This window comes from Chiloscyllium plagiosum, unplaced genomic scaffold (assembly GCF_037043375.1).
Source record: "Chiloscyllium plagiosum isolate Xiang-an unplaced genomic scaffold, Cpla_swu_hap1 HiC_scaffold_20, whole genome shotgun sequence".
NCBI classification, from domain to species: Eukaryota; Metazoa; Chordata; class Chondrichthyes; order Orectolobiformes; family Hemiscylliidae; genus Chiloscyllium; species Chiloscyllium plagiosum.
The window spans coordinates 52,881,961-52,909,548 of NW_028270158.1; the positions used below are offsets into that span (position 1 = coordinate 52,881,961).

General features: G+C 39.8%; 1 protein-coding gene across 1 annotated transcript in view; it reads right to left on the reverse strand.

The window, feature by feature from the left end:
* rnf216 (ring finger protein 216) overlaps positions 1 to 27,588 on the reverse strand; it is a 229,897-nt gene that overhangs the window by 44,436 nt on the left and 157,873 nt on the right. The window contains exon 14 of the mRNA XM_043711263.2: positions 2,540 to 2,637. Coding sequence (XP_043567198.2) covers positions 2,540 to 2,637 — 98 coding nt within the window. The remainder of the gene's footprint in view (positions 1 to 2,539; positions 2,638 to 27,588) is intronic.

Here is a 27,588-nt window from a genome sequence, read left to right on the forward strand (position 1 = left end):
TTCTCTCCAATGAGAACAGACCCAAGTCCCTCAGCCTTTGCTCATAAGACCTTCCCTCCTGACCAGGCAACATCCTGGTATATCTCCTATACACCTTTTCCAAAGCTTCCACATCCTTCCTCTAATAGGGCGACCAGAACTGCACACAATACTCCAAGTGAGGCCGCACTAGCGTTTTTTACAGTTGCAGCATGACATCACGGCTCCAGAACTCAATCCCTCTACCAATAAAACCTAATACACCATATGCCTTCTTAACAGCACTATCAACCTGGGTGGCAATTTCAGGGATCGATATATACGGACATCACAATACCTCTGCTTATCCACACTACCAAGAATCTTTCCATTAATCCAGTATTCTGCCTTCCTGTTATATTCTTCCCAAAAAGAATCACCTCACATTTATCTGCATTGAACTCCATTTGCCACCTTTCAGCCCAGTTCTGCAGTATATCCAAGTCTCCCTGTAACCTGCAACATCCTTCCACACTGCCCACTACTCCACCAACTTTAGTATCATCTGCAAACTTACTAACCCATCCACCTATGCCTGTGTCCAAGTCGTTTATAAAAATGACAAACAGCAATGGTCCCAAAACAGATCCTTGTGGCACACCACTAGTAACGGGAATCCAGGTTGAACATTTTCCAACAACCACCACTTGTTGCCTTCTTACAGAAAGCCGGTTTCTAATACAAATTGCTAAATCACCTTCAATCTCATGCCTCCGCATTTTCTCCAGTAGCCTACCATGTGGAACCTTATCAAAGGCTTTGCTGAAGTCCATGTACACCATGTCAACTACCTTACCTTCATCCACACGCTTGGTCACCTTCTCAAAAGTTCAATAAGATTGGTGAGACATGACCTGCCCTTGATGAATCCACGTTGACTACTTCCAATCAAATTGTTGCTTGCCAGATGATTATAAATCCTATCTCTTATAATCCTTTCCAAACCTTTCCGACAACAGACGTAAGGCTCACTGGTCGATAATTACTTGGGTCATCTTTAATGCCCTTCTTGAACAAGGGCACAACATTTGCAATCCTCCAGTACGAAACTTGTAGTCAATGATGACTCAAGGATCAAGGCCAAAGGCTCGGCCATCTCCTTCTCAGAGAAATCTTGGAAAAATCCCTTAAGGCCCAGGGGACTTATTTACTTTCACACTTTCTAGAATTGATAACACCTCCTCCTTACTAACCTCAATCCTTTCAATTCTAATAGCCTGTGTCTCTCTTCTCCTCTACAATATTCTCCTTTTCCTGAGTGAAAACAGATTAGAAATATTCATTTAGCAGCTCTCCGATCTCCACAGGGTCCACACACAACTTCCCACTTCTGTCTTTGACAGGCCCTATTCAGACCCTCGTCATCCTTTTATTCCTCACATACCTATAGAAAGCTTTAGGATTCTCCTTTATTCTGCCTGTCAAAGACTGCTCATCTCCCCTCTTTGCTCTTCTTAACTCTGTCTTTAAATCCTTTCTAGCTACTCTAACTCTCCATCGCCTCATTGGAACCATCTCGCATCAACGTCACATAAGCCTCCCTCTTCCGCTTAATAAGAGATACAATTTCTTTAGTAAATCACAGTTCCCTTACTTTATCACTTCCTCCTTGCTTGACAGGGACATACCTATCAAAGACATGCAATATATGTTCCTTAAACGAGCTCCATATTTCCACTGTCCCCATACCCTGCATTTTACTGCCTGATTCTATGCCTCCTAATTAGGATATCTTACTCTGAGAGTTCTCACACAGAAGCAGGCCACATGGTTAAGATAGCAGATGAAGCCACAAAATATTACCAGTTAGTTAGATAGAACTTCAAAAGCAGAGGAAATAAATTGCAAAACGGATTTAGATAATTCAACTAAATTATGTTGGCTTCATGCACCTCACAGTGCAAATGTACAGTTTTGCTGTCATTGCTTCTCGGTCCTAGGTGGCTTTACAAAAGCAAAATCCTAATGTTTGGTAAAAAATCTTTTATTTCTTTCTGCAAGTCTGTAAATGCTTAAATCAATTTTACCAAAATAATCAGACCCCCTCATGTTTTCATGGCCACAGATACATGTAATGCTCATTTTGAATTCTGCCCCACAGCCATCTCTTTCTCTACTCCATACTTTTCATATGTGACTCTACCCAACCTCAGTCACTCCACTTCTTCAGTAGAAAGCTCATACATTCCCATTTAGGTCTTCTCACTTCCTTTGCCTCTCTGGCCCTGTCTCCTCCATTTCCTGTGGGCCTCTCCCTCACTTTTGTCCTTCCTCTTGCTTTGCTACCTAGGAGTTCTCGCCATTTCCTTTTCTGGATTGTGCTAATTTTAAGCATATGATTGCGAAAGGGTCCTCTTCAAAACAAAAATTCAAGTTTCAAAATCAAAAATTTACGAAGAAAGCAAGCACATTTTCAATCACTTCCTCTTCCTGCAGCATCAATTCATGGAAAAACAAGATATTCAATTAAGATGATTGCAAGATAATTTTTCTTGAATTGGCAATACAGCCAGGTACTTACAATGATGTCCTGAATTTGATTTCATCTTTTTCCACCACCTGATCACATGACAGCCCAGCATGGTCCTTCCACAACACCTGACACTTCCTGCAACTTTCCTGGAAAGAACAGAGGAAAAAGATTAAAGAAAGAAAATAAACCATATTCATCTAGGTAGAAAATAAGAGAGCTAATGCACTTCAGAAAAATGGAAGAAAAAAGGTACATGGGCTAGCGAAGGCAGTGTTTGGTATGCTTTCCTTTATTGGTCAGAGCATTGAGTACAGGAGTTGGGAGGTCATGTTGCAGCTGTACAGAACATTGGTTAGGCAACGTTTGGAATATTGCATGCAATTCTGGTCTCCTTCCTGTCAGAAAAACGTTGCAAAACTTGAAAGGGTTCAGAATAGATTCACAAAGAAATTGCCAGGATTGGAGGATTTGAGCTGTTGGGAGAGACTGAATAGGTTGTGACTGTTTTCCCTGGAGCATTCGAGGCTGAGGGGTGACCTTATAAAGGCTTATAAAATCATGAGGGGCATGGATAGGGTAAGTCTTTTCCCTGGGGTGGGGTAATCCAAAACTAGAGGGCATCAGTTTAGGGTGAGGGGGGAAAAAATTTAAAAGGGACCTAAGGGGCAGAGGGTGATGCATGTATGGAATGAGCTGTCAGAGGAAGTGGTGGAGGTTGGTACAATTACGACATTTTAAAGGCATCTGGATGGGTGTATGAATAGGAAGGCTTTCGAGGGATATAGGCCAAGTGCTAGCAAATGGGACTAGATTAGATTAGGATATAGGTCAGCATGGATGAGTTGGACCAAAGGTTCTGTTTTCATGCGGTACATCTCTATGACTCGATATCACGCTGTTACAGTTTGAAGTCTGCCATTCTGAGTGTTCTTTTTCTCTATTCCCTGTTGTAGCAACAATGGCGAGAGATTTTTCATTTTTCATCTTTCATTTTTCATCTTTCAACAGATTCCAACAGGAAGCAGAATTACTGTCTTTGAACAAAACTGGAGATTTTCCACAACATTTTAACAGAGACATTTTCCCAGTTCAAAATTATTCCATCTAATGCCCCTAGTGTGGCTGCTCTCTGCTCCCACACTCAAGGAATTCTTACTCAGATGCAAGTTTGAACAAGCTTCTTGTTTACAGGGGGCATCATTCTTACAATAACCCCCTAAATTTATGTGGCATGTTAAGTAAAGAAAAATTGCCCCAAGTGTTCCACGCAAGTATAATCAAATAAAAATGCACATCAAGAACAGGGATATTAGGACTAGGGGTGGATTCTGGCCTGATACAGTTACACCTGAAGAATGCACACAGGAAATGCATTCAGAATCTATGACTGGCTGACTTGGCCCAAACTAGGGAATAAGACTAGAGACTATCATGGCCAATATGCACCAACACGGCACATCAGATAGTGGTTCTTTAAGACTAAAAGCAGCATCATGAACACCAGCCTGAAGCTTTCTTAATTCCATTGATTCATCTAAAATTGTGTTGAGTGTTTTTCGGTTCCGTATTTGAAACTCCACCTTCGCCTGATTACAATTCTAAGCACGTTGAGCTGCACCAACAATGTACTGGTTTTCTCTCACAGCATAAAATAGCTTCAAATGATATAAAAATATACTGATATACACTTTGCAGTAATAAATTCATTACTTTGTAATTAAGGACATGGTTAGTGCATTAGAATAAAAAGAAACCAGTCAATACAAAACAAATTGATTTCGGTTTCAAGACATGCTAGGTAAATATTCAAACACCATTTTTTTCACAAATACAAAACACGTGTTTAAAATCAAGATAAAAAGTATTCTAGTGCAAGTTTTACCGATTAGTTTCAGTTTTGTCAAAAAGCAAACCTTCAAGTAAATGAACATCACTGATCCAAAGGAATGTGGATGAACAGTGAGAAATCAGAAATCTGCATGTTTAATTAGGAAGCCAGCCTGGATGGACAAATGCATTAAAAGGAGTGCAGCCATCTTACCAGCCTTTTAATGCAAAGCTATGGTACATTTTATGAACTTTCTCTAATAGACAGTTGTTCAAATTTATATTACACATTGTGCCTTTCAATAACATTTGCTAGCTACTTCCTGTATGAATAATAAATAAGAAATTGAAGGTACTAAATTAAAAATATTCATTCCATACCCATTTGTTAGCGATCTTTCAGCTCCATCTGTTTGTCTCAGAAAGTTGTGGAACACTGAGCTTCAACCAATGATTACTGATGAACATCTGTCACTTGCACCTCTTTTGATAGTAGGCATTGTTGGCCTCTGGGCTCAGTGCAATTAGATGTCCTATGGGCTTTCAGATTGACCTCAAAAACGTCTTGCACAATACATTGGCAAAACCAACTGAACGAAAGGGAAGAAGGGAAAGTACTATTATAGAGACCATTGCTCTTTAAGTGACTATTGCAATTTTCCATCTTCCAGAGGCCTTGCATATAATATGGCAATATACATTGCACAATTTAAGCCCGAGGAGAAGTGCATACACCAAAATCCTCATTTGTGGTCAGTATATTGCTCAGTAGAGATACTTTAAATAGTTGTGGAAGTGTTCGCTATTTCAGGGCATGCCCAGATGTACATATAAAGCCTATATCTATTTAAGCCAGTATTTCATATACCCTGTTTTTGTCCAGTTTGAATTTTGTGCTGGAGGCTTATAAATGTCCATTCTTAATACTTAACTAATAAAAATTGGAACACTGAAAAACTATTTATAACTGGAGATCTATATAGAGTTTAAAGTTTTATTTGATGGCAGTCTCTTCTGAGTCTGAAGGTTGAGTTTAAGTAATTTTCAAACTCTAACATGTAAACTCATCATCTCAATACTGAAGGAGGGTTGCATTGTCAGAATTCCTGCCATTCAGGCAAGATGCTAAAACAAGGTTTTGTCCACTTACTCAGATGGATGGAAAAGATCCCAAGAAATTATTTGAAGAGAAGCGAGTTCTCCCAGACTACAAGGAATTAAGGAACAGAGTTGTTCAGATATTTCACCAATTTGATGAAATATTGAATGGCGAATATCTGGATTTAACTCCATTAGCTACCTTGATTCTGTAACTCGTAACACCTTTGCTTAACAGATTTGTTAGAATATTGCCAGAGCTCAAAAATTACAGCTACAAGGAAAGATTTCTAGGCTAGTGTTATTTGTCTTGAGAAGCTGAGGGGTGATTTAAGTGAGGTTTATAAAGTTATGGGGGGCTTTGATAGAGTAGGAAGCAAAGACCCACTTGTGTTATCTGAGAGGACAATTACTGAGGGCACAGGCTGCCAACCAGGAGTGGAAGGTAGAACCTAAAATTAATTGTTAATTTATTTTTGCTCTTTTTTTTGTCTTGCACAGCCACATTAGGCTGAAGGGTCTCTTTCTGTTCTGAAACATTCTTACGTTTCTAAGATTTAACAGAAGTCCACGAATTTCAGTTTTGAAATTTTCAATTGACAAATTTTTGGGGGACAGTATTCCACATTTCCACTGTTTTGTGTGAAAAGTGCTTCCTGACATGACTCTCAAACTACCTAACTCTACTTTTTATGTTATGTTGCCCATGGCCCCTTATTTTCAGCTGCCCAACAGAAGAAATTGCTTCCCACCCTCATCATGACTAACATTCATTCCTAACTATTAAAAAAAAAATTGATTGATTGCTCATCACTTTTCCTGTTTTATGGAGGCCTTGTGCTTGCCTATTAAACACTGACTACAGTTTAAAGGTCATTAACTGGTGGTGCATGACTTATGGATTCTGAAAATAGGCATCATAAATGTGTGCTCTTTCTTTGATATGTGAAACACATGGAATTATGGGATGCACTAAATTGACAAAATACTTGGGCAGTTCTGCTCTGTTTTATACAACATTTAGAAAACCTGCTATTCTCAGTTAAAAATCACACCACACCAGGTCATAGTCCAACAAGTTTAATTGGAAGCACACTAGTTTTCACAGCAACGATCTTTGCTATAAATTTTGTGTTAGGATTGAGCCCTCCACTATCAAATGATGAAGGAGCAGAGCTCCGAAAGCTAGTGTGCTTCCAATTAAACCTGTTGGACTATAACCTGGTGTTGTGAGATTTTTAACTTTGTACACCCCAGTCCAACACCGGCATCTCCAAATCATGCTATTCTCAGCAGAGCCATAAAACAGAACTTGTTATTTTCTTCAAAGAGTGCCACAAGAACTACTCTGTCTAGCAGATCAAGTAGACAAGGTTTTGCTTCATATCTTGCCTTAAACACAGAAGTCCTTAGGAGTAAAATGATGGGAAGCCAACTGTATTCCTGTTACACAGCGAAGATGGGATGTATATTGCAAAAAGAAAAGTTAACACTATGTTTAATAGTGTTTAGCTGAGTTATTGTTTAGATATTGCAATATAAATGATGGGATTACTTATTTTTAGTCTTAGAGGATCAGGTGCATTTTAAGTATTCTTTCTGGGTCCTTCATACTCCTATATGATTTTCTCTACTTTGTTATACCACACACAAGGAATTTATCAAAAGGAAGATAAGCATTAATTTAACATTAATTGGCAGTTTCACTGAGGGAAGCAAAGAGATCCTGATGTGAAAAATGGAAGAAATATCATATGTATAGTACAGAATGCTCTTTTGATGTGTGGGCCTCCCTTGGGCACATAATCATATACTGTTGGAGCAAAAGCAGCTCAGCCTGACAGTGTCCACTGCTGATACTGAAAAGAGATCCATTTCCTATTGATAGGGTTAGTGATGTAATTCAGAGAAATTAAGCAACATGAGATAGGAAAGAGATTGGGGCTACTGGTTAGGATCCTCAAGTTCTTCACATCTAACTGTGCTCACTAGTAGTCTTTATTAACTGACTTTAAAAATGCTTGTGAACAAACATAACTATGTGAAAACAACTGTGCCACCTAAATATATTGGTTTCGTTTGAAAACACAGTGGCAGAGCTACAAGCACACATGAACCTGGTGGTTTCACAGCAAAACATGAAAAGCTGTGGTTCCAAGGGAAAATCATTTTGCAGTTTAAATGCAAACCTGGTTCAGCGACTGATTACACATGAGTTTGCAAATAATAGGTGCAGTTAAGAAAAATTTCCTTGTCTTGAAGTAGGCATGAGCAAATCTATTGCAAAAATGTTTCTCTCTGTCGTATGTATTAAGATCACAGCTCAATTCTGATACTGTATTGTAACTTGTGTTATGGTTGGATTTAGCCCTCTATACCTGTCTATGATATAAATCTATGATATGAATTTGGCAAAGACGACTATCCACTGGGTTAACCGCTTTAGGGTAATTCAATCTTTGCCTAATGTGTTATCATTGAACAGACATGAATTTGTAGAACATGGAAATCACAGAGCGATAAATAGGGACCTGAACAATTACATTCATGTGTTGGCCTTAAGCATAATACTTATTTATTTTTTTCTGATGCTAGTCAAAATTGTTGATATTCAAAAGCACAGAGATGAAATTTGAATTGTACTGTTGTTGCTTTTTGTTGGAGTTCATTAAGGAGGGAAAAAATAGCCAAGGTTGCCACTCCCAATTACTATCCTGTAGATGTTGTTGGAATAGCATACCCAGGACCCAACTCCCTGAGGCAACAGACTGCCAGCATTCATTGTGAAATTTTGCCAATGAATGATGGCCAACTGCTTCAGGAAAAAAAAAATTAAAAAGAAAGGAAAATTTAAAAGGGGTTAAAAGCTCTTCCATCAAAGTCCAAATCTTCATGATGGATAATAATCAAATCATTGTGTAATGTTCATATTTTCTGATAACGAAAGTAAATATACCAGCACATTAACATTTTTCCCTTCACAGATGATAGCACTTTCAATATGCAAATATTCATACCAGTTTGATGAATGTCTCTCGCTCGACTTACTATCCACTTGATCCTTGACTTAACAATGTGGCTGCGGTTAATACCAACTGTGGGGGTCGGTTAGCTCCATTGGTTAGTTTACGATGCATAGTGATGCCAACATTGCAGGCTCAATTCCTGTACTGGCTGAAGTCACCAGAAGGTCCCACTTTCTCAATCGCGCCTGAGGTATGGTGACCTTCAGGTTAAACCATCACCAGTCATCTCTCTCAACTGGGAGCGCAGCCCTTTGGTCACCTGGGGTTACGGCCACTTCACCTTCAATACCTTCTGCAGGAAGCACTGCAGCAACTTATCAATCTTATTGCAGCAGCATCTCTAAACCCTCAACCTCAATTACCAAGGCAGAAGCAGGCAATACTACAGAAGCTGTTTTCCATGTTTCTAACCATCCACATACATGACAGCAACTTGGACATATTTTAATGTTCCTTCATTATTGCTGAGTCACAGTGCAAAATTGTTTTTCTCCAGAAGCATTATCAGGAGAATTAACTGACAACCTTCTTGGAGCAAAGAGAAATTGATAATAAACTAGCATTGCTGACAGAAGGTAGTGAAATTTCTGTACAGCACAAAACCATAGCAGATCACAGCTTCTATCACAACTGTTCTAATAGAATGAGTAAAGATAGCCAGACTGTGCTCATAATAAATCTCTCACCTGAACATTGAAATAAAACATCTTAATTATTGAAAAAAAATGCTTCCTTTTGGAAACTTACATGAGTTTCCGCCAGCTGTGTACATGTGTTCAAAGAGACTGGAATCCCTTGTTTAGTTAAGACCAAGGTTTGTTTAAAATCTTGTCACTTTTTGATTTCTTACAGTTCTAAGGATACAGGGTAAAAACAATGACTGCAGATGCTGGAAACCAGATTCTGGAGTAGTGGTGCTGGAAGAGCACAGCAATTCAGGCAGCATCCGAGGACAGGCAAAATCGACGTTTCGGGCAAAAGCCCTTCATCAGGAAGGGCTTTTGCCCGAAACGTCAATTTTGCCTGTCCTCGGATGCTGCCTGAATTGCTGTGCTCTTCCAGCACCACTAATCCAGAATAAGGATACAGGGTACCATTTAAAAGATGGTTGAGGCTTTGCGGACAACAGATTTAATTTGGTTGGGAGCAAAGCAATTGTATTTTCATATCTTGGAAGCTCATGTGTAAATTTCTCATCAGCCAAAATACCACAATAAAAGGTAAAGTCGCTATAGGCCTGTCAGACCATAGGGCTGCCCTCTCAGAGACAGGCAACTGATGGTGGTTTACCGGGAGGTTCTCCATTCCTTAGGTGAGGGGAGAGACGGAGAATGTGGGAGCTTCATGATAACCTCAGCTAGTGCAGAATTGAACATGCTGTTGGCACCACATTATCGCAAACTAGCTGCCCTACCAACTGAACTAACTAACCCCATACAATAACTTCTGCCCTTTCTACAGCCCTTCTCTACTGTATAAAATATATTACCAAGATCCCATCTTTCACGTTGTAGCTGGAATCAGTGGTAGTACTTTCACATTTGGGTCTACAGGTTACAGATTCAGGTTCCATTCCATACTTTAAACACATAATGCAGGCTGACACTTCAACGCAGCACGAGGGTTCTGCATTGTTCCTGATGTCATCTTTTGAATTAGATGTTAAACCAAGGTCCTGTGGCAATAATTTAAATATCTTAGGGAACGCTCCAGGTCAACATTTACCACTCAACAAACACCTTTGAGAACAAGTGAACTGCCCCATATATACCTGTGAAACACTGCATTGTGCAAACTGACTATCTTGCTTGGGAACATTACATCTTTACATTTCAAAAATATTCATCGTTGAGGGATTTGAACATTCAAGAATATGAAGGTGTTTGAATTAATTTACTTCTCCTTTCTAACTTGCATTATTTCCTCTCCTCAGAATCTGTAGTTTGTGCCTATCACTGGTTGAAAATCTCTCTCTCTCATTTTGCCATTGTTCCTTTTGCTAACTCACCACGTCAAAGAGTGACTGAACTGCTCCTTTTACACCTGCCAGTTTACATGAAGTTTTCCATCAAAACTGAGTGTAGGGAATAGGAGGAAAAAGATAAAAAGAGTGAGATACTGAGATTAATCATTGCCACCAAAATAACCAAGTGCACTGAAGTTTTAAAAGTTATGAAATGTTCCAATAGAGTGAATAGTGAAAGACTACATCCTATGATGTCTAACCGTTAAGTGGATATTGATACAAAATTGTCATTACAAGTGAGGATAGGCAGGATCATTCTTTTCCCCGCAACAGCTTTTGTGCATAGAACAGTTTACAATTGGCAGAATGCAGATCAAAGGGGTACATATTTGAAGCAAAGATAAATGCAACACTTCAGGGAGAGTTAAAAAAATGGAAAATGAGGTTTGTTTTGAGTCACTTTAGCAATGAGTTCTCTCCCCATCAGCCTGGGACCATCAGCAGACTATTCAAGTGTAGAACACCATCACATCCGATGATGACCTGATACTTATTTAATAGCGACTGATAACTGATAGCATAATCTGATGTCTACTTTCTGACTATACTGCCCCAGAGTGCAAAACTTTATTGTCGTCTCACTGCTGTTACCTAATTCAGCACAACCTGAAAATCCTTCTGGGTCTCACTAGTTCAGTTCCATTTTAATTAGTCATAGAGTTATAGAGATGTACAGCATGGAAACAGACCCTTGGGTCCAACCTGTCCACGCCGACCAGATATCCCATCCCAATCTAGTCCCATCTGCCAGCAACCGGCCCACATCCCTCCAAACCCTTCCTATTTATATACCCATCCAAATGCCTCTTAAACGTTGCAATTGTACCAGTCTCCACCACATCCTCTGGCAGCTCATTCCATACACATACCACCCTCTGCGTGAAAAAGTTGCCCCTTAGGTCTCTTGCCTAGAACCATGGCACCAAACCATATTCAACTTAATGGTTTTAACATTCGATAGCACAATTACTTCCAACTGAAGAAAGAGGAATTAAAAAAGGTTTGAGAAGATTGAATTGGAATACCGAGTAGAGCTCCATGATTATCAGGCAAAAGCAAATTACTGCAGATGCTGCAACCTGAACTGAAAACGAAAAATGCTGAAGGTCACAATGGATCAGGCAGCCTTTGGACAGCTGTATTAATATACATATCTATCAGGAACCAATTCCTTACTCTATCATGCTCTACTTTGAACTGTCTTCTCACTGTGGACATTTTCAGCAAATTAACTAAAGCAACATGTAAACTACAGTTTGTTGAAAATACTTGGCATTCATAGAGTCAGAGAGACATACAGCATAAAAAACAGACCCACTGGTCCAACTCATTCATGCTGACCAAGCTTCCAAACTAAATTAGCCCCATCTGCCTGCATTTGGTCCATATGCCTCTAAACCTTTCCTATTCACGTACCTGTTCAAATGTCTTTTAAATGTTCTAAATGAATTGGCATCTACCACTTCCTCTGGATGCTCATTCCACATATGAATCACACTGTGAAAAAGTTGGCCCTTAGGTCCCTTTAAAATTTATGCTCTCTAGTTTTGAACTCCCCTGCCCGAGGGAAAAGACCCTTAGTATTCACCTGATCTACATCCCTCAAGTTTTTATACACCTCCACAAGGTCACCCCTCAAACTCCTATGTTACAGGGAAAAGAAGTCGCAGCCCTATCCAGCCTCTCCTACAACTCAAACCATCCAATCTTGGTAACATCCTGGTAAATCTTTTATGCATCTTTTCCAATGTATTAATATCCTTCCTATAGCAAATAAAAATTGGTAGAAAGAGAGTAGGGAAACCTCGCCAGCTTTAAAACGTTCATGGATGAGCACTTGAAATGTCATAACCTGAACAGGAAGACACAACACACCCAGATACTCTAATCACCCTATCATATATCAAAGACATTTCTGAAATGACCACCAGACTACTCCAGCCCTTAAGCATCATGGTAGCCCACAAACCCACTACCACACTAAAACTACTGATGAAGTTAAAGTACCCCATACCCACAGTCATCAGAGTGAACATGATATACAAAATAATCTGTAAGGGTCTGCATCAAACATTACATTGGACAAACCGGCAAGAAACTAGCCACCAAAAGACATGACCAACTGTCACTGGTAGCCATACACACAGACGAAGAGGGATACCTGTTCAACTGGTACAATACATCCATCCTAGGACAGGCCAAACAGAGACACAAGCGGGAATTCCTAAACGCCTGGCATTCAAACCAGAACTCCACAAACAAATAGATTTGGACCCCATTTACCAACCTCTCAAACAGAACTGGAAATGATATCACCGACCACAACAAATCAAGACCCACAAATAGCAAGCCGAACAAGATAACAACGCTTCATCAGAGCCTCACTGATGAGGTTTCCTAGCATGGTGACGGAATGGCTGAGAACAAACCCACCAGCTCAGCGAGCAAACCCACAACCTGTCCCAAAACCTGAGCTACAAATCTTCAAAATCTTAATCTCGTCCCATTTCCCTGCAGTTGGCCCATATCCCTTTAAATCCTTCCCATTCTGGTACCCACCCAGGTGCCTTTTGAATATTCTAATTATACCAGCCTCTATCACTTCCTCTGGCAGCTCATTCCATACATGCACCACCCTCTGCATGAAAAACATGCCTGTTAGTTCCCTTTTAAGTCTTGATCCCATCACCCACAACCTATGCCCTCTTGTTCTGGACTCCTCGATCCCAGGGAAAAGACCTTGCCGATTTACCCTATCTATGTCCCTCATGATTTTATAAACCTCTATAACGTTACCCCTCAGCCTCCAACATTCCAGGAAAAACAGACCCAGCCTGTTCAGCTTCTCCCTATAGCTCAAGTCCTCCAACCCTGGCAACAGGCTTGTAAATCTTTCCTGAACCCTTTCAAGTTTCACAACATCTTTCCTATAGCAGGGAAACCAGCATTGCACACAGTATACCAATAGTGGCCTAACGAATGTCCTGTACAGCCGCAACATGACCTCCCAATTCCAATACTCAATGCACTGTCCAATAAAAACAAACACACCAAACACCGCATTCACTATCCTGTCTACTTGGACTCCACTTTCAACAAACTATGACCTTGCAATTCAAGGTCTCTTTGTTCAGCAACACTCCCCAGGACCTTACCATTGAGTGGTTAAGCCTGCCTTGATTTGCCTTTCCAAAATGCAGCATCTCATACTTATCTAAATTAAACTCCATCTGCCATTCGTCAGCCCATCTGATCAAGACCCTGTTGTACTCTTGAGGTAACCATCTTCACTGTCCACTACACCTCCATTTTTGATGTCACCTTACTAACTATATTGATGTTCACATCCAAATCATTTATATAAATGATGAAAAGCAGTGCACCCAACACCAATTCTTGTGGCACACCACTGGTCACAGGCATCCAGTCTGCAAAGCAACCCTCCATCACCCACTGTCTTCTACCTTCAAGCCACTTCTGTATCCAAATAACTAGTTCTCCCACTATTCTGCGTGTTTGAACCTTGCAAACCAATCTACCTTGCGTAGTCAATGGTTTTTTAACCATGAAACCTTTGATTATAAGTATACCTTGTAAAATAGAATTCGATTTTTAACTTATGAATAACATCTTTGGGCAGATCATTCACTTAAAGTTGTATACCCAGTTTGAAAAACAAAATGGGCCGCGCCATTTTTTGGACTGAAACTCAGGCAGGACTATGTCTCAATCAGCCACCTTTTCAAAAATAAATCCTAGTTTGCTGAATTTTTAAAGCATTCCATTCAAATATGGATTCAGCAGATTATAAATTAAAACCTGGAACAAAAAATAACTAGATCACGCCTTGTCAGAGCAGCGTGTAAAGCCACGCCTTCAAAGTGGAAACACTGCAGTAAACACTGGTTTTCAGTAGTGACTGAGCAAACCCTAGTGGTGAAATAGGATTCACTTCTGACACAAACTGTTTCAGCTGAACGATAGAAGTTGTTGCAACTCTCAAAAAATTGCTGTCACTTTGAAAATAAAAATTCAACTGGATAGGATGAATAGAAAGAGGACAATTTTGCTTATTTTCTCTCACCTTTCACTTGTATTTATTAAAGCGGCCTAAAGCACACCACTCCAGTGCTGTTTGCTGGTCATCCTCTCACGTCAGGGTGCAGTTAAACAGAAAAACAATTTTCTTGCAGTAGCTGGAAAGCTTAAATCTTGAAGCAAATCAGCTTACAATTTCATTCTGATGACTTGTTTTAGAAAAAGCAAAGAGTTGAAACAGACGCTTATACACCAAATATATGTTAGCTAACTCGTTTATTTAAACTCTCAATGTCACAACTCATCACTTAAAGGGTGTATTGGTTTTCGGAAGAACCTTATCCCTATTTCCCTGTTCTGTATTTCACACTCTAAAGAAAACAACTAGCATCACAATTGCTTTAGATTCCTTTTTTCCCCTCTCTTGTTTTATCTTCTCTTCACCTGAAGGCATTGATGCTTGGGCCCCTGATTACCTAGCCCAGGAGCCAACATATACAATCAGTCAGTCTTGGAACGCATTTCAACTCATAGCTCAGCTCAAGCTTGTCTTCACCTTATGTCCCATACAGGTATTTTCCAGCAGAGGTCAAATGAATAACAACTTGGAAGGGAATCCTGGATGCTTTTTCACCATGGACAAACGTATCCAGGATAAAACAGCTTTTCCACTATCTTAATTATCCACTCCGTCCATCACTCATACACAGACATGTACCATTTACAAGGTGCACTGCACAAACCTGCTAAGGGTCTTTCAACATCAACTTCCACACTCCCAATTCTATCACCTATGGACAGCAAAGACAAGGGAGCACCATCACCTGCAAGTACCCCAACAAATCACACACCATGCTGACTTGGAAATCTATCCATGTCCTTTCACTTTCTTCAGTCAAAATCTCAGAAATTCCTCTCTAACAGTACTATGAATGTACCCATAACACAAAGACTGTAACAGTTCATGATGGCAGTTCACTAGGATCTTCAAAAGGATAATTAGCGATATGAGTTCATGCTGACCTGACCAGTGATGCTCACATCACATGAATGACTAAAATGAAAACAAATCTCATTTCCAATATTTCTGCATAATGAACCACGAGGCAAGTATGCTGCCTCTGGGTTATTTTAATTTTGAATTATTGTGCAACATAACATTATGCTCGGTAGTTAAATTGCTCCTTGACACTATTTGTCAAATAACATTATGCCTGGTCAATATCAAGACCAAACTTTAGAAACACATTAATACACCAATAATAAACATGGGGAACATACAGAACTCGGGTACCAGATGGCAAAATTCTGTGTTGCCCATGTAACCTTTCAATACTGGATTCAAGTGCAGTCCTGCCAGATGAGACAAATGTCTCCTTTGGTGATTACTACTAATTCCTCACTGCCAGTCTTGGCATTTGCAGCAATGATCAAATAGAAATCTTCTTTATTTAGCAGGTTAAAAGTCAAGAGTTGCATCAGGCTTGCAGCTTTTGGGAAGTTTAAAACCACATTCTCAAGATGAAGAAAAATCCATATCTGAATATGTCCAAGTGGTCTATCGCATGATCTGCAGTCAGGCAAATATTCTATTTCAGAGAATGATACTGATTTAATGGCCTTCATTAAAAAAGTTTAAAATTAACAATTTAGTCATAGCCTTTGAATTCAGCAATCCTTCCAAAATTTTAAAACTCCAGTTGCTGCAGAAGTTTAAGTTTCTTTTAAGTTTATGCTTACTGAAATACGCGAGAAGGTAACTAGGAGAGCTGAACTAAGCCAGTCTGGCAGCTGGGGAGAGGCTGAATCTACTTTATATACAGGTGCTAAAAATAGCTCTCAATATCAGCAGCAATGAACTCTAACCTCACACGAGTACTGTGACCTTTCACTGTGTGTAGAAACCACTTTGTGTTATAACGTCTATACTTCAGAATTGTATGAAAATAAATGTAGGCTTCATATTAGTTCCACACTGACAGAAACTCTCTCACTAGGAGACCTTTTTTGCAAAGAATAAAAACATTGCCACATGCTGTGTTGTTTAAAAAGGGGAGAAAGTGAGGTCTGCAGACGCTGGAGATCAAAGCTGAAACTTTATTGCTGGAACAGCACAGCAGGTCAGGCAGCATCTAGGGAACAGAAGATTCGACGTTTCGGGCACATGCCCTTCTTCAGGAATGAGCAGAGAGTGTTCAGCAGGAGAAGATAAAAGGTAGGGAGGAGGGACTTGGAGGAGGGGCGTTGGAAATGTGATAGGTGGAAAGAGGTCAAGGTGAGGGTGATAGGTCGGAGTAGGGTGGAGGCGGAGAGGTCAAGAAGAAGACTGCAGGTCAGGAAGGCGGTGCCGGGCTGGAGGGATTCGGCTGAGACAAGGTGGGGGGAGGGGGGATGAAGAAACTGGTGAAGTCCAAGTTCATCCCCTGTGGTTGGAGGGTTCCCAGTCGGAAGATAAGACGCTCCTCCTCCGACCGTCGCGTTGTTGTGGTTTGGCGGTGGATGAGTCCAATGACCTGCATATCCTCGGTGGAGTGGGAGGGGGAGTTGAAATGCTGTGCTACAGGGTGATTGGGTTGGTTCGTCCGGGTGGCCCAGAGGTGTTTAAAAAGGGACATAACTTTGTAACTGCATGTATTTAAACACTATAATCGAGATTAGGCAAATTGTAAATGTGAGTGCAACATTTCATACATCCATATAAGGACATATATACAGCAACAGGCAATAAGCACAGTCACAATGATACAGATGCAACAGTCTCTGTAAACAGGACACAATACAGCAATGCACATTAAATACATGCACCACTATCTTAACATTCTTTTGAGTCCCCATTAAAAACAACCTCTGATCAACCTTATGGGTACTCCTAGTCATTATTGCTGCCTGACAGGATTTATTGTGCATAATTTGGCTATTGCCTTTCCTACAATTGCAATATCACAAAAGTACTTCATTTTCTGAGAGCTATTTAGGACATTGAGTTTGAGAAAGATACTATATAAAGGCAAGTAATTCTTTTCTGAGTTAAAGTGTCTAAATACCACTCAATATGTTTGAAGTTCAGTAATCAGCTCCATTCACAAACATGACAGCCATTCTGTGCACAGTGAGATTCGATATTGGTAGAGGAAGGAATATTTATTTTAATAACAGCAGAATACCATAACTCTTCCTCATGTAAAACTAGCAACATTTATCTGAACCAATGGAATAGGATGATCGATCGATGGGGCCATAGTTTAATGACTCAGGAAGACTGGATCACTGATAACATAGTACTCTGTCAGTAGTGCACTGAACTGTCAAACTGGAAAATGTTCTAAAATGGAGCATGAACACATGACCTGCTTACTGAGATGTCACCAACTGAGCCAAAGTCCATTTTAAACAGAATGAAATCAGATTAAACAGAACTAGTTATCTGTCTATATAAGCTGTTACTGAATCCCAGAGCAAATCCTGAAACAACAAAACAAGTATATTGTACTGTCAACCAATGGTCTCTTGCCTCAGTCGCAGCTTCCAAATGTAACAATTGTGGAATCTGCCTGGATACAAGGGGGAAAAAAATCAAGCTATTTGGAGAATGAAGTAATGCAGCTGATTAAGCAGTTAGCAGCTCTGCAAGTTTCACTTGAAGCATTCCTTCTGTCAACCACATGGAAAACCTAGGAAATCTTTGCACACTCGATTGTCATAGGTCAAGGTATATAATTATCCATACACGTTTGTGTACTGAAAATACCTTAAATGCAAATTCCAATTCTGAAACATTGTGTGTGCAATTTCATTCAGAATGACATTATGAGCCAGTTGTATGGGAAGCACAACAGAGGTAAAAACTTGAGGTGCACATGTGTGCAAACATCTTGGGGGCTGGGGACAAAGTCATTCATCAGAGGGTGGTGTTGTTCAGTGTTAAAGTCAGTTTCATTTTGTTCCTAACGCTGGCCCAGATACAATTGGCCAAAATGCCTCCGCTTATAATTCCATAACCTCTGGGGTGCATAATGCAAAATTGGGTGCCACATAAATTACTGTGTTCTCACTGCAAATGGTTTTGGGAGTTCTAAAAAGTTTCTTTTGTGGTCAAATAGAGAACAGTTTGTTGCAGATAATTTCCACTGGAATTTTTTAAAGATAGTTCAAACATGGCAGAACATGAAATTTTCTGTGAAGTTTTGCTACCACTGTTTATCTTTCTTGCTGATAAAACAACTCCACAAAACAGCTGCTGCTTTATGCCACTAGAGAGACAAGTTTAATGGCCAGAGTAGCATTTAAAAGCATATGAGCCAATAAATCAGGGAGCAGACATCTAGCAGGTAAAACCTATGTGCAAACCCAAATAAAACTGAATTTTTATCTACTTGATAAAGCTCCGACTGATGCCTCATTGGGCCAGATATTCAATAATAAACCCCGCATTTTCCAATTGCAATACTTGAATGATACTGAACTCTGTGCACTCAGACTAGATCACAATTCTGCATCACAAAGGACCAGGAGGCTAGCTTAAGGATTGCTCATGACAAGATTTATGCCACAATTAAGGGGCATCCTAGTGGGAAACAAAAAGGCTCTGCTTTTGATGACAGGCATCTTTTCAGTAGGGGTGGATGAGGTTGTTTGTCACCTTCATTGCCTCCATTTTAACACTGAATGGAGTACCAGAGAAAGGTTCAAGGAATCAAGATTACCAGTAATCCAAGCTTTTAAAAGAGTCATGCTGTTCAACTTCTTTTAATAATGTGCTATTTTACATTTGTCAAGAAAATGTATCAAAAACACACAAAACATGTTTTATTGAAGAGAATGTTTAATGTTTACAAAAACAATTGCTGTCTTTTGTACTGGTTTTGTGCTACTAGATCTGCTCACATGGGTCATACACAACCAGTTGCAAACACAAAGTAAACTTGCCATCAGTGCAGACAGGGTAGATGAGAGGCATTGGTGTTGACAACATAAGACCCATCCGTGTTAGCGGCCAGGGCCAACACAGGCAAATTTAACCTTGAAAGCAGCTTTCAACCTCCTATAATGCGAGGAGGTGGTTTTGCCCCCTAAGTTATTCTTACCCATTGAAAACAAAACACTAATGTGCATGTGAATACTGGACTGTCTCAGGCAGTGCCTTGTGTCATACCCTTCTCACAAGATTATTTTCAAGGGATAAGATCAATTACAGAATTTCCTGTATTCCAACAGATTGACAGCACTTTTCAGGACCAATTCTTATCAGTGTTTATTAGTTTAGAAATGGCAAGCAGACACATCAGTTAATGCTGGATACCATAAGGAAGAGAATGCTAACTGGGGTTTGGAATTTGATGATTTTCAAAAATACTACAGTATCTTAAACATTTTTAGGCACATCTGTTTTGCAAAACGTTAACACAGATGTAAAATGTTATTGATTAGGTAAAGTGCAGCAATGCAAATCTAAATATAGAATGACTGCTCTCTGTAGGGACTACTCTCAAACATCTCTCTGAAGGCTTAAAAGAGACTACAAAAACAGATTACATACACAGCAACTATGTCATGAGATGCAAAGCAATACAAGTTATATCAACCTTACAGCTTTAACAGTGAGCAATTCGCTAATTGAAAAAGCAGAATATTGCAGATGCTGGAAATCTGAAATAAAAACAAAAGAAATTCTGCAAAAAACCCCTCAGATTAGGGAATTTCTGTGTAGAGAGGGAGACAGAATTAAGGTGATCTTTCTTCAAAACTGAGGCAATTAGAGGTGAATCATATTCACATTCACAAGAAAAACTGAGGTAAGGTGCAATATCGATATCAGGGAAAAAAGAACAATCCAGTTAAGACAGTGTTACATGCTTATTTATACAGACCAGGACAGAGGCAAAACCCTGTCCTATGTTGAGTTTGCCTTAAGTCTAGGCAGGAGTCCGCAGTTATAATTGAAATTGGACATTGTGTCAGAATTGTATTGAACAGCCTACACTGGCATTCAGCCTGTTGATGCCAAAATAGAGAATACAAACTTAGCTGTGATGCTCGCTATGGTAAAATGAAGTGGTGCCACTTGCATACACAAGCAATGGACTGTGGAAACCACAGAGAAAAGTAATCAATGTTTTGATGAGTAGTGTGGAAAGGAACATGAGTGCACATGTGCCAAGTCTCACTGTCCACCCAAACATATCAGCTGACCAAAGGAACTTCTGAGAGTAGTTTTCCTTCGAATATGATCTGATGACTCAGGTCCACTGACCATAAAATGGATACCCCCACCCCATCACCACTGCTCCAAGACCTCCCTATGTTTACTCTGTCAACCTAGCCAAAACAACTGAGAATTTTCATCTTGTAAAATACTAATGAACAAATCATTAAAAAAACTTCAAATTTATTGACAAGTGTTACACATTTGAACGTTATGTGAAATCAGTCTCGTTAACATTACCCTTGTAATGGGCAGTTATGTAAACCAACAATGTTGCAGTTTAGGGAACCAGCAGAGTACTGGATAATTTCAGGTTTATGGAGGACGAGAAGTCAATGGGGAAGGTATTAGAATCATTAAGTCTAGACCTGAAAGGGGCATAGCTGAGGAACTTGATGGAGAGAGATCGAGATTGAGCAAGCAACACACAGAATAAGTAATTAAGTGTCACAAATGAACCCACATTACCCCTTTCTCTTACCTCTTGACATGGGTCCCAACACTTTCAAACTGTCAAACAGGGTCACAGCAAGAAATGGTTTGTCATGCACTGGGTTACACAGTCACCATTAGGCTAGCTTTTAAATTTACATTTATACTAAATTCAAATTTTGCTATTTCCCAGTGGGATTCAAACCCATATCCCTGGAGTATCAGTCTACAGTTTTGGATCTCTAGTTCAGTGACATACCACTACCCCACTGCTTCTTCTCAAGCATTTATTAGGGCTTTCTTCATGTGTTCTATGAAAAAGCAAATATTCACATTAATAAACATTCAATAATTCAGACTCTACATTTAGTCTGTATAGACATATCAAATTTGCTTCGATTGCACAAGTTCCATTTAAAAAATCCATTCAGCCAAATTTTCTTTGCTGCAATCTTCCCTTAAAGGCATCAATATCTCATAGAATACCATCCAACTGACACTTTGCTGTTTAAGCAATCACTTATATAGGAAGCTAGACAGAATCACTGAGCTATTCATCATAGCTCACACCCACACCATGAAGCCCACATATATCCAATTTGAGAAATGCGCCTGGATAGCAAATTAGGTGCAGAAGCCCAGAATAATTTTTCCTCTCTATCCAAAAATACAGAATAAGTACATCCCTCCCAACTTCTCCAAGACAGAATGTATACTGAACCTGAAACTTTTCTAATTTGGCTCAAGGACACGTTGAAAATACATTGAAACATTCCTTAGTTTTACATTTTATAGATTTTGATATGCAAGCCTCTACACACACACGTTAAATGCACATTTTTAAAAATATAATATATAACATACACACACACACTCACACAAACAAACATAAGCATATGTGCATCATCCATACATATAAATCCAGCAATTGTACTAGGTCTTGTGTCAGAAATACAAAATGTTTGGCATTCTAAACTGGCAGAGTTGGACATGTCTGCTGTTCCTCCCTCATACTGAGTGCAATTTTGTACATTTTTCTTCTACCAAGAGATATTTTTTGTGTAGTCCATGGTGAATGTCTTCCTGATTATATACACTTGCTGACAGTTTTCATGGTCAGAACGAATAAAGGGAGAGAGAAAACACATATAAGGGGAACAGAGGAGTAAAATAAGCAAGAGTTACAGGAGAGACTGAGCTTAGTGTTTAATAAAAATACAGAAGGGCCAATTACAATGGGCAAATCTGCTTTATGGACATACAACAAAATGCATGTTTTTGGTTGCTGCATAGTGCAACAACCTACCCTTAAGACATCAGCCCTTGCTCTCTCTACAGTCTCTCACTCACTCCACCCTATCCTGAAGATGGTTACCTGACAGAGCTATTTATAATACATGCTCTTCATGAGGAAAGTAACATTCCCTCTTCCATTTGATTTTTTTTTTATTATTGCTTCAAAGTAATTTGTGTTTAAGATGATCAATATATTGCAAGTGAGCTATAAATATTGATCCAATACTTGTCGCCCTGCTCGGAATCCACAAAAGGCAGCTGGCTTACCCCTTTGCAAAAAAAAGAACTGTAAATGTGCAAAAAAGATAAAAGTCTGTCATATTTAAATAAAGGTTAGCACTCAAGCAGTTAAATCCACTCCATTTTCTGCCAGCTAACAGTTCAGCACAAATGCAGACTGCTGGTGACAGCTGGTGTTTTCTGATTGGACATAGTTGTGTGCTGGGTCATGTGGGAGATCAGCTGAAAGGCAAAGGTCAAATCTCCAGCTTCTGCACGTCACAGAACCAATGCATAACTATAAACGTGTGGAGGGTTGCTATAGGAAACATTATGGCCAATAATACAAGACTGCTGTTAACCTCACTGAATGTATTCATAATCTTCAGGGCACTTATTGGATGAAATACCAGCTTTGGCAGAAAGTTTTTAAATTCAGATTATAATCGAGCAAAATATCTGCATTTATTCAGTATAGCAATGATGAAAGTTTTATCCCATTATTGGTCTTCATCGCCCCATGAACCTCAAACGAGATATTCAAAATCCCATAATTTAACGGGGGCAGCACAGTGGGTCAGTGGTTAGCACTGCTGCCTCTCAGCACCAGGGTCCCAGGTTCGATTCCAGCCTTGGGAGACTGACTGTGGCGTTTGTACATTCTCCCAGTGTCTGCCTGGGTTTCCTCCTACAGTCCAAAGATGTGCGGGTCAGGTGAATTGACCATAGTGTTAGGTGCAATAGTCAGAGGGAAATGAACTTGGGTGGGTTAATCTTTAGAGGGTGAGTGTGGACTTGTTGGACTGATTGGCCTGTTCCCACACAGTAGGGAATCTAATCTAATCTTAATTTTGCAGATAGCTATTTTGCACTGCTAACTCTATCACGTGAATTTGAACAATTAGCATCATAAGACTAGATAACTAGGAAAAACTACCACGTGAAATAGCATTCCTCCCTCACCCACCCACAACTATGTTTTCACGCAGTAATCACGAGACAGCAATGTGTATGAACCTCGGCTGATTTTGGACTGAGGGTAGACATGCCAGCATTATGAGGATGGCCCAAAAGTCACCAAGCATTAAACAGTTACCTCCTCGGCAAATGGGTGGAAAATCATTGGAGCAATAAAGCAAAGGATTGGAGTGCAACTCTCATCATAATTATAAAATGCTCTGGAAAGAACATGAAGTATTACGTTCAGTTCTAAACTCCATATGCAATGATGATTGCCACCAATAGCAGTCGGTCTCATTAGACTGGTGCTTGGGATGAGACAACTTTCCTATGCTGAGAGGCAAGGTAAATTGGGTCTATATTCTTTGAAGTTAAGAATGAGAGATGATCTTTTTGAAATATACAAGATTCTAACAAGGCTTATCAGGATAGACATAGAGGTAAAAACAATGACTGCAGATGCTGGAAACCAGATTCTGGATTTGTGGTGCTGGAAGAGCACAGCAGTTCAGGCAGCATCCGAGGAGCAGTAAAATCAACATTTCGGGCAAAAGCCTTTCATCAGAAATAAAGGCAGAGAGCCTTAAGGGTGGAGAGATAAGCTAGAGGAGGGTGGGGCTGGGGAGAAAGTAGCATAGAGTACAATAGGTGAGTGGGGGAGGTGATAGGTCAAGGAGGAGGTTGGAGTGGATAGGTGGAAAAGAAGATAGGCAGGTAGGACAAGTCATGGGGACAGTGCTGAGCTGGAAGTTTGGAACTGGGGTGAGGTGGGGGAAGGGGAAATGAGGAAACTGTTGAAGTCCACATTGATGCCCTGGGGTTGAAGTGTTCCGAGGCAGAAGATGAGGTGTTCTTCCTCCAGGCTGCTTCCACTATAGCGTGGAGTAGCCAATCACTTAGGACTGAGATGTGGGAAAATTTCTTCATTCAATCTTGAGAATTAGCCATGGCAAAGGGTTGATGATATTCGATTGTTGTTTAAATTTAATGCTGGAATAGACAGATTTTTTAGTATCTCAGCGAATCAAGGGATAAGAATTGGATGGGAAAGTGAAATTGAAGCCCAAGTTTGAACTATAGTGAATAATGAAGGAAATGTTACAGGGTGCAGAATCTACTTCTTTTGCTATCACATTTGTTTGTGTGTGATTTTGTTAATTTTCTTTACTAATTGTGACTAAAGAAATGCTGCTTATGGGCAAAGGATTGCTTGAAGATCAAGTATCATTTAATAGGATCATGGATTGGAGTGGGGAAGTGCCTTGACAGAAAGTCTGGGCTATCAGGCTGCTGATGGCAGCACACAAAGATGGGGAGGTTGGGATTACTGTGTCACATGATGAAACCTCTTGAATAGGAGGCGAAGTTCATCATAGAGTGAATGATGTTCATACAAACAAATTAGGATTGAATTCACAATCCTAATGGAGGGAGACACCGAGGCCAACAGCATCACCCAAACCACTAACCTGTCTCAGATCAGCTAAACACAAAGGTAAATCCAAAGGCTGGGACAATTTTCACTGGAGTATAGAAGGTTGGGAGGTGACCTTATAGAGATTCACAAAATAATAATGGGTATAGGTAAGGTGAATGATGGGTGTCTTTTCCCTAGGGTGGGGACTTTCAAGATTAGGGGACACTTTTTAAGGTGAGAGAAGATAGATTAAAAAAAGGGGCTTTTTTTTTTAAAGAAACATAGTGTTGTGTGGGGAATGAATTTCCAGAGATAATGGTGGATTCGCGTACAGTCATTATGTTTAAAAGACATTTAGATAAGCACATGAATAAGAAATGTTTGGAGGGATATGGGTCAAGTGCAGGGAGGTGGGACTAGTTTAGTTTGGGATTATAGTTGGCATGGACTGGTTGGATTGAAGGGTCTATTGTCGTGCTGTATGACTCAATCCAGCGTGCATAGCTCTGCAGACTTAAGTGACTGAGGTTTTTATATTTACGGGAACTGGGAAAGAGGGTCAGTCAGACTCTGTTTAGAATATTTAGTGAGAGCTCCAGTGAAGCTCATCATAGAGTGAAGGAAGTTCATACAAAAATATATTTTGTCTTCCAAAGATACTTGAACAACGATTGAAGAAAATTGCTAGAAATGTTAAACACAGAAATGTCAGGTCTGGCAGTTTTATAAAATGCACACCTGAATAAGGATACACAACAGTGCACTAAGTTTATGCATTTATGGATATATAGGTCAAGTGGATTGGCCTTTCTACATTACGCTGTAGTGTCCAGGGCTGCACAGGTGGCTTCGCCATGATAAATGTGAGGTTACAGGGATAGGGCGGGGTGCTGGTTCTGGGTGGAATCACTTCCGAGGGTTAGCACAGACATGATGGGCCAAATAGCCTCTTTCCACATTGTGGAGATTGCTTGATTCTATGCTTTTTCCCCACCCCTTGTCACTCCCATACCATCTTTGCCTAAAAGGGCAAGGAGATAATCTGCTCCCATATGTCTATTTAATAAAACCACTGGGAAATAAGAGAGCAGCAGGATAGCACGTGGATCCTCTAACGCCTTAAGGCTACCCTCTCATATTTCCTGTGGGAAACAACCTCCCAAGTTGTGACTATGACAAATGATGGGCAAGAAATCAAATTGAACTACGTGCAACCAAACTTTGGACAAAGTGCAGGAATTGTTTCATGGCAATTGCAATTTTTGAAATACTCCCAAATGCTAATCGGCTTGAAACTAAAATAGATAAGTTTTGAACAGTTATCTACTTTGCTTAGCATCACGAGGCAACTTCCGAAGGTAACCGGGAAACCATGTTGCCTTAATAAGCAGCACTGTACCTGGCTGGTGATAGGAAACACCTTGACAGCAGATATTAATCAAATGAATCCCAAGCCATATATACATTACCATTGTGACTATTTACTAGGTAAGATATCGACATTGATTAAAAAAAAGTTACTTATCCTGAGAAATTGAGCTTTTATTTAATCCATATCATTACCAACACCCCTGATATGATTAACATTTCAGATCAATGACAGATCAGGTCATTTACCCGAAATGTTAACTCTTCTCTGTTCATGGGTGCTGCCGATCTTTTCAATTGTTTGCAGCATTTTGTTTGTTTCAGATTTCCAACACTTAGCAATATTTTGCTTTTGTGCCAAGTATGGTAGTTATACGACAGCAATGAAACACAGTCCTATCAATCACCTTGTATTTTCAATAAGTGAAAATATGATTTGCTTCAGATAAAACAATTTGCTAATCATTTTGGCATTAGAAAAAAAACCCAACAAAACCCTCTAATATTTCCCAGGGTATTTCCTGCACGGTTGTATTGAGGCTCCTTGATACTGCAGTTATTATTTTCAACTTTCTTCGACTGGAATATGTGGTATAGGAGTGGATTTGAACTGAGTTTATTTTTAAAGTGAACTGCATTGGGAAGCAAGTGATTTTTAAAAAAACATTAATTTATTTGAAACATCTGTACGTCCAAAACCAACCAAAACTTGAGAGCTGCGCTGTAAATAACATATGTGATTCACAACTAGACTGATCTGCAGTGGCGTTACAAAGTAGGGAAGGCAGATTTAGTACTTTTCAAAACCAAATGATTTCGATGTCCTCAGATTTAAGTGATCAAATGTCAATATGTTGTTTTGTAAATCTAGGATAATGACAAAAATGTTCCTTATTCTTCCCTGAGCTACACAGATCAGTTCCATGCTTCTTGAGCTGAGTCATGCACTTCCTCCCTTCCCCCTGCAGTCTCAGCTCTCAGCATCTCCTCTCCACCCATACTTTCTCAATCCCAGTCACACACGCTGTAAGCAGCACCAGGCCATATAAGGAAGAAATTATTTGCCGCAATTTTGGTCAGGGGTGGAGTCTGAATTTGCAACTGAACGGTTTTTTTCAGTGTGCAGATCTCTGCACCTCTTCGCAATAGAATCCATGGATTCTATTCATTTCTACTACTGCTCAACTT